The sequence below is a fragment of the Belonocnema kinseyi genome, chromosome 10 (assembly GCF_010883055.1).
Source record: "Belonocnema kinseyi isolate 2016_QV_RU_SX_M_011 chromosome 10, B_treatae_v1, whole genome shotgun sequence".
NCBI lineage: Eukaryota > Metazoa > Arthropoda > Insecta > Hymenoptera > Cynipidae > Belonocnema > Belonocnema kinseyi.
The window spans coordinates 83,403,849-83,415,042 of record NC_046666.1 but is presented as its reverse complement, the minus strand read 5'-3'; the positions used below and the strand labels follow the sequence as shown (position 1 = coordinate 83,415,042).

The following is an 11,194-nucleotide window of genomic DNA, read 5'->3' as shown; positions in this document are numbered from 1 at the left end:
TAAAATGGAAAAAGTCGAAAACTTTGATCCGTATGCTCTTTCTTAGACACAATTTTTAATGAAAATGTGAGTTCAGTGCCCTCGGTCACTATAGTGGATATAGTGTCATATTTTATTCAATCTTACAGTTGGTTAGTTTGGTTTTAAGCTCATATTTTTAGTTATAACTTATTCCTGTGAATCACGGCATTCTTTTCCATTTACGTTGTCAATTTCCATTGGTGATTTAAAATGTGCTTGCAGTTTATTGAGATTTTGAGATCAGGATCAGTTTCTGGCTCGCCGAATTAAAAAAAAACTATTATTAAAAAGTTGGAAGATTGCATTCTTCTTTCCCACTTTAATGTAAATAAATGGTATTTTTACATAGACCTATAAAAAATTCTATTTTTTATGACAAATTACGAAAATGCACGACTCAAAAAACTACGAAAATTCTAAACTTTTCGTACTGCAAAAAAGTTGCAAAACACCAATTTCAAAAATCTCTTCCTCACCCTGACAAACTTTTCATTTTTCCCGACCAAGAAGATTAATATTACCAAAAAGAACAAATTTTCAACAAAATATATGAATTTTTAACTAAAAAAGATACCCTTTTAACCTAAATTAAAATAGTTATATTTACAGTTAGTACAATGAACACTTTCAATTGATCCATCATCATTAAAAATAAGCCACGGCTTCAAATTCGTGTCATCCATACGTTGCGAATGCTTGACATAGAAAAAAGTATTTGCTGCTTAGTAAACAAATTTACTAAAAAGAAGTAGGATGAAATAGTTTCCATTTTTCAATGAAAAATTTTACCAATAATTTTTGAGAATGACTGAAAATTTCATGAATTTTGAATGCATTTCAAACAATAAGCAGCTATTTCGTATTAAGAAAAATCTTTAAAATTTTTTAAGGTTTTTTGATTCGTACATTTTTCTAATTTATCATAGAAGAATATAAATTTTGCTTCAAAATTCTTTTCATTTTTTGAAAATTTAATCTCTAACTGTAAATATAAATATTTCACTTTGGGTTGAAGGTGTACCTTTTTTAGTTGAAAACTCATGCATTTCGTTGAAAATGCATGCTTTTTGGTAGAAACTTGATGTTCTTGGTGAGCGAAAATGAAAAATCTGTCAATAAACTGTCATCACATTTTACATCAGCAATGGAATTTGATAATGTGAATTAAAACGAATGCCGTGATTCACTGGAATATTACTTATTGTCAATGTCCATACTCACAGAAAATAATAAGCAAGTTATCACTAAAACTACGAACTTATAACTAAAAATACTGCATTTGTAACACTAACCTCACTCCGAAGCAGAACAGTACCATTAAAATGCTTTCAATTCACTTTCACCACAAAACCAGCTTCCTAAAATTAATAAGCTTCCAAACTTGTATATACTTTTACTTGTTTTGTGGTGTAATAACTGCGAGATTGAATAAAATATGACACTATATCCACTATAGTGAACGAGGGCACTGAACTAAGATTTTCACTAAAACTTTTATCTGTAAGAAACATGATCCAACAAAGCATGGCCCTGCCAGGCGCAAGTAAAAAAAAGTCAACCAATCAGATTCGGCACCCTAGGGCACCCGACCTTTCTGACATCTTGGATCGAGTGCGGCAGTTGGCTTCCCCTTCCATTCACGCCAATGCAGTGAGTATGGTGGGGGGGCGTCGGTTCACTCCAAGTCGAACGTATTTGAGCATCGAATTGGCGGGACCATGGTTTGTTAATTTATGTATAAGAAAGACAGTCGGTCGGAGCGCGTGGCGTCACAAGTGAGAATGAGGCTGAAATTTATCCGTCAGCCAATAGGCGACACTGCAATCGCTCTGTTCCACAAAAACATCAAGTCGGATCGGAAAATTAATAGTTAATTCAAAACGAGAATATTCCCGATTAATTAAGTTCACGAAATTAAAAATTATATAAAATAACATGTTTTAATATTGCTATGACACTTTTCGCACATTTTTGTTTACATATGAATTACACGGAATAATTTCTTATTAATTAACGTATTAATTTCGTGAACTGAACTATTCGGGATTATTCTTATTTTTAATTAATTATGAAATGCCCTATACGACTCAATGCTTTTGTGGGACAGGACAATCGTAGAGCCGCCTATCGACGGACGGATGAATTTCACCAGTCAAGTAGAACTCGTAAGCGAATAATGGTTTTTCTTTAGCAGTCGGGTATGGATACGCATGACTACTATGCATTGCAGTTTTGAGGCCAGATTGTAAGTGAGCACGTTGAGCTAGTTAAAAAAAAACCATTTTACGCAGCACTTTTCCTGCTTTTACCATCTGCAATCATTTCCACTCTACTCTAAGACCCTTTTCATAAATGCCCATATTGCTGGGGGTTTCTGAGACTATGAAAATTGGGAGGGGACTCAAATTTGATAGAATTTCGTAATGTCTTCGGAAATACGTATATGTACAAAGTTTAAAATCAATTGGTTATGTTGATCTGTATCAAAAATGGAATAAAACATTTACAAACATACATACATATACATACATACACATGCATACATACTCATACAGGCATACATGCCAACAGAGCAAGTCAAATAAAAACTTGCAAAACAAGAGCATCTGCTTTCAGTATAAGTTTGATTTGGAATTTCGCTTTACTTTTCAAGTTAAAAAAATTGATGAAGTTTAAAAATAATACTAACTGGGGTCCAGTTTTAGATCCACCGGAAACTCGACGTTCTTCAGAATTTTCGAGCAGCCATCAAGCTTGTAGTCAAACCATTTTAGATGCAAAACAAGTATTACTGGTAGTTCCTCCAAAGTAACTTGCTTCCAAGCCTCAATTTGTTGTTTTGTCTTGCTGCACGTCATACCCTCCACTTGATCCTTGCCGACAAGAATCTCAAGGGCACTCTTTACTGATTCGGCTTTCTGTATGTGATGAAAATGGTATTAATTACTCTCTATTAATATCAGGGTGGCCGTTTTAACCAAAGAAGAAAATTCCCGGTCTTTCCCGATTCTGCATCATTTTTCGCTGTGAATGAAATTTAAAAAATCGAACTCTAAAGCTAATTTGTTTTCCCTTTGAAGTAATAAAAATGGATCACCTGATACATTTACATGTATCAAATGGAAAAAACGCTAAAATGGAAGCTCCTTTCAACTAAACAATTTTTAATTAAATGTATTAAAACTGCAAATTAAATATGTTAAACTTTTATAAATTTTAGAGTTCAAAAATTCAAATTCAGTTTCAAAAATATAAATCCACCTTAATTTTCAATGCTCTAAATTGAATAATAAACGAATTAATTTAAAAATGTCAAAATGATTTAATTTTAAGCAATTTAATTACTAATTATAATACATTTATTTATATATATTATAATAATATTATTTAAAATTATTTTTCTTCTGAATAGTTTAAAAATCCTTGAAAGTGTTTCAAAACTTTATTTAAAAATCTTAGAAAATCATGTTATACATTTTTTCTAGATTTACATTATTTTTGAAATTTTCTCAGAACTTCTAAACGTATTTTAAAATTATTCGAACTTTTCCTAAAATTTTTTTTAAATCCTGTAAATTAAATTTTTAGAACATTTTTGGCAATTTCTAGCGGAGAAAAAAAGAAACTTTCACGCTTTCCCATTTTATAAATAACTTCTAAATGTTTTTTTTTCGAAATCTGCAAAAATGTATGTTCTGTTTTAAATTAGGCCGTGGGCTATTTACACTGAAATTTCGGTATGAATTGATAGCGGATTTTGTCGGTGCACGTAGACACACTTCGTTTCAATTCCTTGAAATCATTTCAAAGTTTTAATTAATTTTAAATTACTTCAAAACTTATAAATATCTCATCAAATTTCTCGAATTTTCTCTAAGAATAACATGTGTCTGTTATTTATACTTTATAATTCAAGAATTTGACTTACAAAATAGTTTTTTTTTAAAGAAAAAATAAAAATTGTAACGTTTAAGTTTTTTTTTTGTTCAGCTTCGAATATTTGATTCATATTAACTGTTTTTAAATGAACATTCCGATATTTCTAAATATTAAGTAATTGTTCTTTTTCTTAATTGAAAAAATTTGTAATTTAGCGGTTTGAAAATGGAATATTTTAGACTGAAACAATATTTAAAATTGAATAAGACTTATTTATGGATTTAGTATTTTGTCTTGTACAACAAATTATTATTCAATTCTTAATCGTTAAAATATAGTTCAATTTTGATTTTCCGGTTTTTTCAGATCTCGTAAAATTTCCGGCAATTTCCCAGCAGCCACTCAGAATATGCAAAAAACTATAGACCGACTCCCTTTCAAATCAGGCAGGTTCTACGGTTGAAGTTTCTGAATCTTTCGAGGACGAACCATGTTGTTTTTAGAGGAAAGTAGGTAATAGGTATTTTTCAAATTTACGAGAAAAATTTGTCTACGAAGTTATGCGTATTTGCATTCTGTGCTTTGTTTGTCAAAAAAAAAAAACACATTTTTTCTTTAAAACACCATAACTGTTTATTAGCGTGGCCCAAAAAATGACATTTGAGAAATTTTAACGGACATGTTCACCAAATCTGTCTCTTAGGCAAGTAATTCTACATATATTTTTATTTTTTCAGAAAAAATATGTTTAGCCCTTGCTCTAGCCATTTTTATGTCTTATGGAGTTCAACATGTAAAATTTTCTCTACTTTTACTTCTTCGATTTTGCTCAGGAAATTACAAGTCAATCTATTTGACCTTTTAAATGCTTATTCACTCATCATTGCATATTGCATTTAGGGATCATTCAAAAAGCACTTGGCATGTTTAGGGGGTGGGGGGTCTACCAAAGTATCATTCTCCATGTTACTAATGGAAAAAATATCACAGAGGGGGTGGGGGGTCTGAAGTTCCTGACAAACGTATCACGTATTTTGTGAATTTGCCATTTTATCGCATTTTTATATTTCAGAAATGTTATGCAGAAGTTTAAAACATATAAGAAATCGCATAAAATGGCAATATTTGAATTCTCTATTCATAACATCATCATACATTAATTATCAATAAAGTTACATTGGGGCGAAGGTTTAAACACAGAGTTAACAGCATCAATTTCACGAAAGTGAAATTTGACTTGTTATATTATGTTCAAAAATCCTTAGAAACGAGGCCAACAAAAGGAGACGAATTCTTTGACATTTTTTCTAAATGTAGGTGCTATAAAAATTAGAAAATTTAAATAATAGTATCTTACAGATTTAATTATACAGAAGGACCTTATCTTAACTCCAAATTGTGATAGAAAGCTCAGACAAAGCTTGAGATGAGTAAACAAATTCAAATAATACAATGAAATACGAAATAAAGTTCCAAAATTATTAAATAATTGGCTATCAGCAATTATTTTTTTCTATTTTTTTCTCTTACACGCACAAAAGAAGTCATCAGTATCATTGTCAGTTGAGGGTCACTGTTCGGCACTTTCCTCAGCTACCTGATTACCGGAATGCACTCGTATTTATTTTCAGGCTTCTGGAAGAGTTACCGAATTGGGACTGAATGTGAGAGACTGAAAGGAATCCCTGGAGTGGACAGTTATGGTTGGGTATATTGCATGGATCAGTTACACTCGCCGCCCCCAAGCGACATAAAAAACGTAAAAAAACAAAATTGCTAATAATCATTTATTTAATAATTTTGACACTTTATTTTGTATATCATTGTATTACTTGAATCTTTTTACCTATCTCAAGCTTTGACTAAGCTTTCTATCACAAGTTGGAGCTGAGATAAGGTCCACCTCTATAATTAACTCTGTAACAAAATATAACATAGTATAACAAGTCAAAGATCACTGTCGTGAAATTGATGTTGTTAACCCTGTTTTTATACCTTCGCCAAATTGTAACTTTATTGTTAATTAATGTATGACGGCATCATGAATAGAAAATTTGTTCGCTATAAAATTATCCTTGCACTGAATTTTGTTACGTTCTTAAGCGTATTTTTTCACTGACTTATTCAAACTTTTGCAGAGGTCAACATTTTTGAAACCTATTAGGGTGATCCGAAAATTGATTGCAAAATTTGTTTTCCCCTCTAAAGTTTCTTTTGCTGGAGAAAGAAAATCCGTAATTTTTTTATTTTTCGAAATTAAGTTAGGTATGGATAACTTTTTTGACTTTTTGTAATTTGGGTTGTTTTCTTGTCTTTTTTTATACGTAAAAAGAAAGTTAAGGTTTCTTCCTTTAAACACCTTCAGAATAAAAATGGTAATATTATGAGTTATTCTTTTAAAAAAACACCATCGAAACTATAATGCATCAGCACAAAACCTACTGAGTACTCATTTTTAACAATCAATAGTACCCCATACATTATTTTACCTAAAGACATCAAAAAGAAAAAACCTCAACTTTCTTTTTGGATGAAAAAAAAAAAAAATTGTCATATAGCTCTTTCGTAAGTTGTGTAACTCACAGAATAAATAGTTTTATAACATTAATGAGAAACAAGACTACTCCCAAATAATTTTTGAAAATTATAAAACTTGCGAAAGTTATGTGTTGAATTTTAGCACAACAGTAATTTTTCAATTTTTTCATACAGGAAGGAATACTGTTATGGCCTATTGATTACAAAAAGATAGTGCTACGCTGATAATAATCTCAGCTAGTGACCACCTCCCCCTAGAAAAAGAAACGTCTCCCGAAAACCTTGTCCATAAAAATTAAAAGTTTCAAAAGCACTTACTTCAATGTCAAGCTGCAACGTGAAAAACGGTTGGACGTAATCGGTCGCTTGTTCACCCGCTCGGTGTACGCGAGATCTTAGTTGACCACGGAAGATATCGGACAAGGGCGTACGTCCAAAATCTGTGCATCGAGTGACTGATCCTTTATTCTTTGGGCCCATGACCTATAATGTATGTGTAATTATATATGCACGGCAACTGTTGATGTATTTTTGAATTGTTACACCTTTCTTATTCCAAGTTCAATCTTATGCAAAAACAAGGAAAAAATGTGTATTACTTTCGTTACTCGTTACATTCTATGGAAATATATCTTCAAAATGAATACAAGAACTTTGAAAAATGTTTAACAGCTGCGGGTTATAATATAAAACCTATCGCATACGAATATATAATCAGACAATGTATGAGTAAGAAGAAGCAGTGAATATCAATTAATTTCTATCAATATATCATTCAAATCTCATACGGATATTCAATAGTTCAGAATTTGTCTAAATTTCTTAAATATGTATCACGTATTTTGTGATCATCATTTTGACAAATTATCCCTTCATTTATGAAAATATTATTCATCAAATTAGTAAATTTTATAAGAAATTTTGAAACGTTTTGCATTTGATTTCAACGACGAAATTGTTATCAAGGCTAAGTTATTTTACCTTCCACTCCTCCTCTCCAGGATTTAAATTCATATTCGGATTATTGTTGGAGCTCTTGTCGCTGTTTACCAGTTTCATCACCTGAAAATAGTAACATTGTATATTTAAAGTGCACAACAGTTTTAACAGATGTAGAAAATAATTGTGTGTAAAATATAAGGTAAGAATGTATATTTTAAAAATCTTACTTCCAACATTTCGTCGCTAATTCCATTGAGCAAACACGAGAGAAACTCTTCTGCGTCTTCCTGCCTTCCTTCAATTGAAAACACCGAAGAAGTGTTTTTCAACATTGTATAGACATAAGAGGGTTCAAAAGGTGTACCAGAGTGGACGTCCGTTGAAGCATCTTCATTGCGTTTATGAACCCGGTCCTTCCTAGGCATTCGTGCTGCTTCTGACAATGGAGTAAACTCGTGCACAAACTTTGTCCTGGAAATAAGCTACATTTGAGAAAAAATATATGGAGGAAAAGCATTAATATATTATACATGCTGAAAACCCCCAGAACTATTGAGTATGTGCATGTCGACCCTCGCGACAACTGTTGCTGATAATGGAAATATTGTGTCCACTTTTAACATTGGGCCTATTGTGAAATAAATAAACATTTTGATTTTCTTGTAATCAATCAAGAATCAAATTAAACGCAAAATGTGAAAATATGTACCGATAAAAATGAAATAGAATTAAAAAAATATCAAAGTAAATAAAGGGAGAAGACTTTCGAAAATTTTTAATTTAAGGTGGATTTTCAGTTTTTAGTAAACGACGCTGAAACTCGCTGTCACATTGTGCAGCATTTGACAGATTTCTTTTAGTTTGTTCGTAAACACACAGCAGATAAAGGTTGATCTGGCAAACACATAGGGAAAAGTGGATTTGTGCAGGTAACAAAACAGCGACTTTTCCCTCTTACATTTACTTTACCATTTTACTCTACACTTTCACTGTGAGATTATGAGTAATCGCTTGAAAATGAAAAATTAAGTTATATGTTAAACATGCACACATTTTCAATCATACTTTTATTCTGACTATTTAAAAAGAATTTGCTACGCCACAAACAATAAAAGTTAATAACTCTTTATTTTCTTAATACTCATAAACTTTTATTAACGTCAGATTTCAATTAATATATTTTTTATTGTTTTCCTCATATATTGCGTTGCCAATTTTAAGCACACAATTTCTGACTTCTTCGCCTCGTGCACTAGCATTCATTTCCAACTTCGTTTCAATGCTTCGCACATACCCAATAAGGCAATCGGTGTAGAATCCCGTACTCTTTTTATCAGTCGAGCAATCTATAAAAAACAAAAATGAAATACTCACATATTATCTATAAGTGGAGTGCGTGTATTTCTTCTCGAAGCAGTGTCAGAGTATGGCAAAGCCATCAACAAATTGTAAAACGGAGGACATGCGAGAAGTGCTTGTAAGATACTATTTATATAACAATAATTGCTGCGATTCGTTAACCCACGAGGTAGCAGACTCACAGTTTGTTTATCCATTTGATAACCCAGGAAAAACTCTGAAAGAATCATTAAAATGGTTTAAAAAATTTTCTTTTTGGGTACAGGACTCCACTTCAATCTAAGAAATAAATTCCAGGAGATGTCACCGTTTTTCCAGATCATTAAAATGATAAAATCCAAATTAAAGCACGTGGAACTATTCTTAATTCGAATCAGTTAAAATTGAGCAATTTTCATTTAAAACGTTAAAAAATGTAAAATTACAAATTAGAATCCTTCTAACTGGATTACCGCTTAATTATAAGCAGCATGCAAAATGTGTCAATCTTTTAAAATTGTATAATTACAGCAACATTCAAAATTTAATAAGTTTTAATTTGACATTTAAAAAGTGAGAAAATTTCCAAAAGAAAGCCACTTCAAATTTGATTTTCTATTGAACAGAAAGTACGTTTCAACATTTCAAATTGCACATTTACGAACTCGAAAGGTTAAAAATGAAAGTTTTCAATTTGAGGTCTTGGAAATTAAATCTATTTACACTTAAACATTAAAAACTGCGAAATTGTTAATCAAAATGAAAGGTTCCAAAATTTTAGCTTGAAATTGTATAAATAAAATAAAATTATAATTAGGTCATCAAAAGTGATTCGATAGATTTTTTTACTTTTTTCACATTTGACAAAAAACTAATAATAATTATTATAAAACCCATTTTCCCAGAATAAATTTTCACATTTGAGGAATTATTTCGGAAGTGTATCCGCTAAAAAATTCACAATTCTCTGAGGTAAGTCACACTTGAGCAAAGTGTTGTGTTATTGAATAGTAGTTTATGGGTAAACTTTTTTTTCATTTCGATCAATATTTACAGAGGAAGAGAGGTTAAAAATTTTAAGATTTTTGTGGATATCGTCTATTTAGGCCATTTTTAACTTTTCTAATGACGATATCCAAAATTTTATCCAGTGAAGTTTCGTTAACTTTCCTATTATCATAAGCTTTTTTGTTTAAATAACCATTTAAACTTCAAAAATGAAGGTCAACAATAAATTGGATTTTTTGTTGATGAAGGCACACTTTTTCATTTCTTATCATAAGCGATAGCTCAGGTTTCTCCCTTTAAGAAACTTGAGATTAAAAACAGAAATTAAAACGTTTCATTTTGTATTGTCGAAAATAATTCTTAAGTGTTCTAGTATACCCAATGACGCTTACTCACTCGCGTCCTCTATACGATTTTGTCCACCAACAAAAAATTAAATTAAATTTTTTAATTACAAAGTTCTAATCTTAAAGGACAGCAATCCAAGCTTTCTTTCTAGCCCAATAACGGTTTCGAAGAAGTTGCCCTTATATGAAAAAAGTTAGCAGAACGCTTATAACACAGGACCAAAAAATGGTTATGGTAGTCTACTGGGATTCTAATAGGTATACTTAATGTTTTTGGGTCGCTAAACACGAATCCATTCGCAGAATTGAGCCAGCACGTCAGAATTTGCAGTAAAATTCTAAAAATGATCAAAAACCTGGAATTTCTGCATAAATTACATCCCCAAACCTACAAACCCCAAATCAACAAGCCTCAAACCCCCAAACTGACAAGCCCCAAACCAACAAACCACAAACCCACCAACCCCAAATTATACCAATTTCTCAATTAGTATAATAAGATGTGAGGTATTTGGGTTTGTGGAATTGAGGTTGCTGGGTTTGAGGATTATGGATTTAGATTCCCGAGTTTGGTGTTTGTTGGCGAACAAAATTTGGAGACTTGAGCACAGTTAATGTCAAGGTACATGAAGTTTTGAAGTCTGACTAAATCTTCCAATTTGGTCAAGTTCTTATGATACTATTCTAAGTCCCGTCGCCTCTCACGAGGGATTTCGTGGATTTCGGGTTTGTACGTTTGTGGATATGGAGCTTGTGGATTTGCGATTTGTTAGATTCGGATTTTGAGTTTGTTGGATTGGGTTTTGTACGTTTGTGGATATGGAGCTTGTGGGTTTGGGGGTTTGTTGGTTTGGATTTTGTACGTTTGTGGATATGGAGCTTGTGGGTTTGGGGTTTGTTGTTTTCGGTTTTGTACTTTTGTAGATATAGAGCTAGTGGGTTGTTGGTTTAAGTTTTGTACGTTTGTGAATCTAGAGCTTGTGGATTTGCGATTTGTTAGATTCGGGTTTGGAGTTTGCTGGTTTGGGTTTTGTCCGTTTGTGGATATGGAACTAGTGGGTTTGGGGTTTGTTAGTTTGAGGTTTATTTGTTTGGGTTTATTACGTTTGTGGATATGGAGC

General features: G+C 31.7%; 1 protein-coding gene across 2 annotated transcripts in view; it reads right to left on the bottom strand.

Moving 5' to 3' along the window:
* The window catches only part of LOC117182344 (ubiquitin carboxyl-terminal hydrolase 10-B), a 36,760-nt gene that overhangs the window by 15,160 nt on the left and 10,406 nt on the right, over positions 1 to 11,194 (bottom strand). For both annotated transcript variants that reach the window (XM_033375503.1, XM_033375505.1), the window contains exons 4-8: positions 8,755 to 8,956; positions 7,608 to 7,851; positions 7,420 to 7,500; positions 6,757 to 6,921; positions 2,711 to 2,939 (exon numbers count right to left, since the gene is read on the bottom strand). In XM_033375503.1, the coding sequence (XP_033231394.1) occupies positions 2,711 to 2,939; positions 6,757 to 6,921; positions 7,420 to 7,500; positions 7,608 to 7,851; positions 8,755 to 8,956 (921 nt within the window). The remainder of the gene's footprint in view (positions 1 to 2,710; positions 2,940 to 6,756; positions 6,922 to 7,419; positions 7,501 to 7,607; positions 7,852 to 8,754; positions 8,957 to 11,194) is intronic.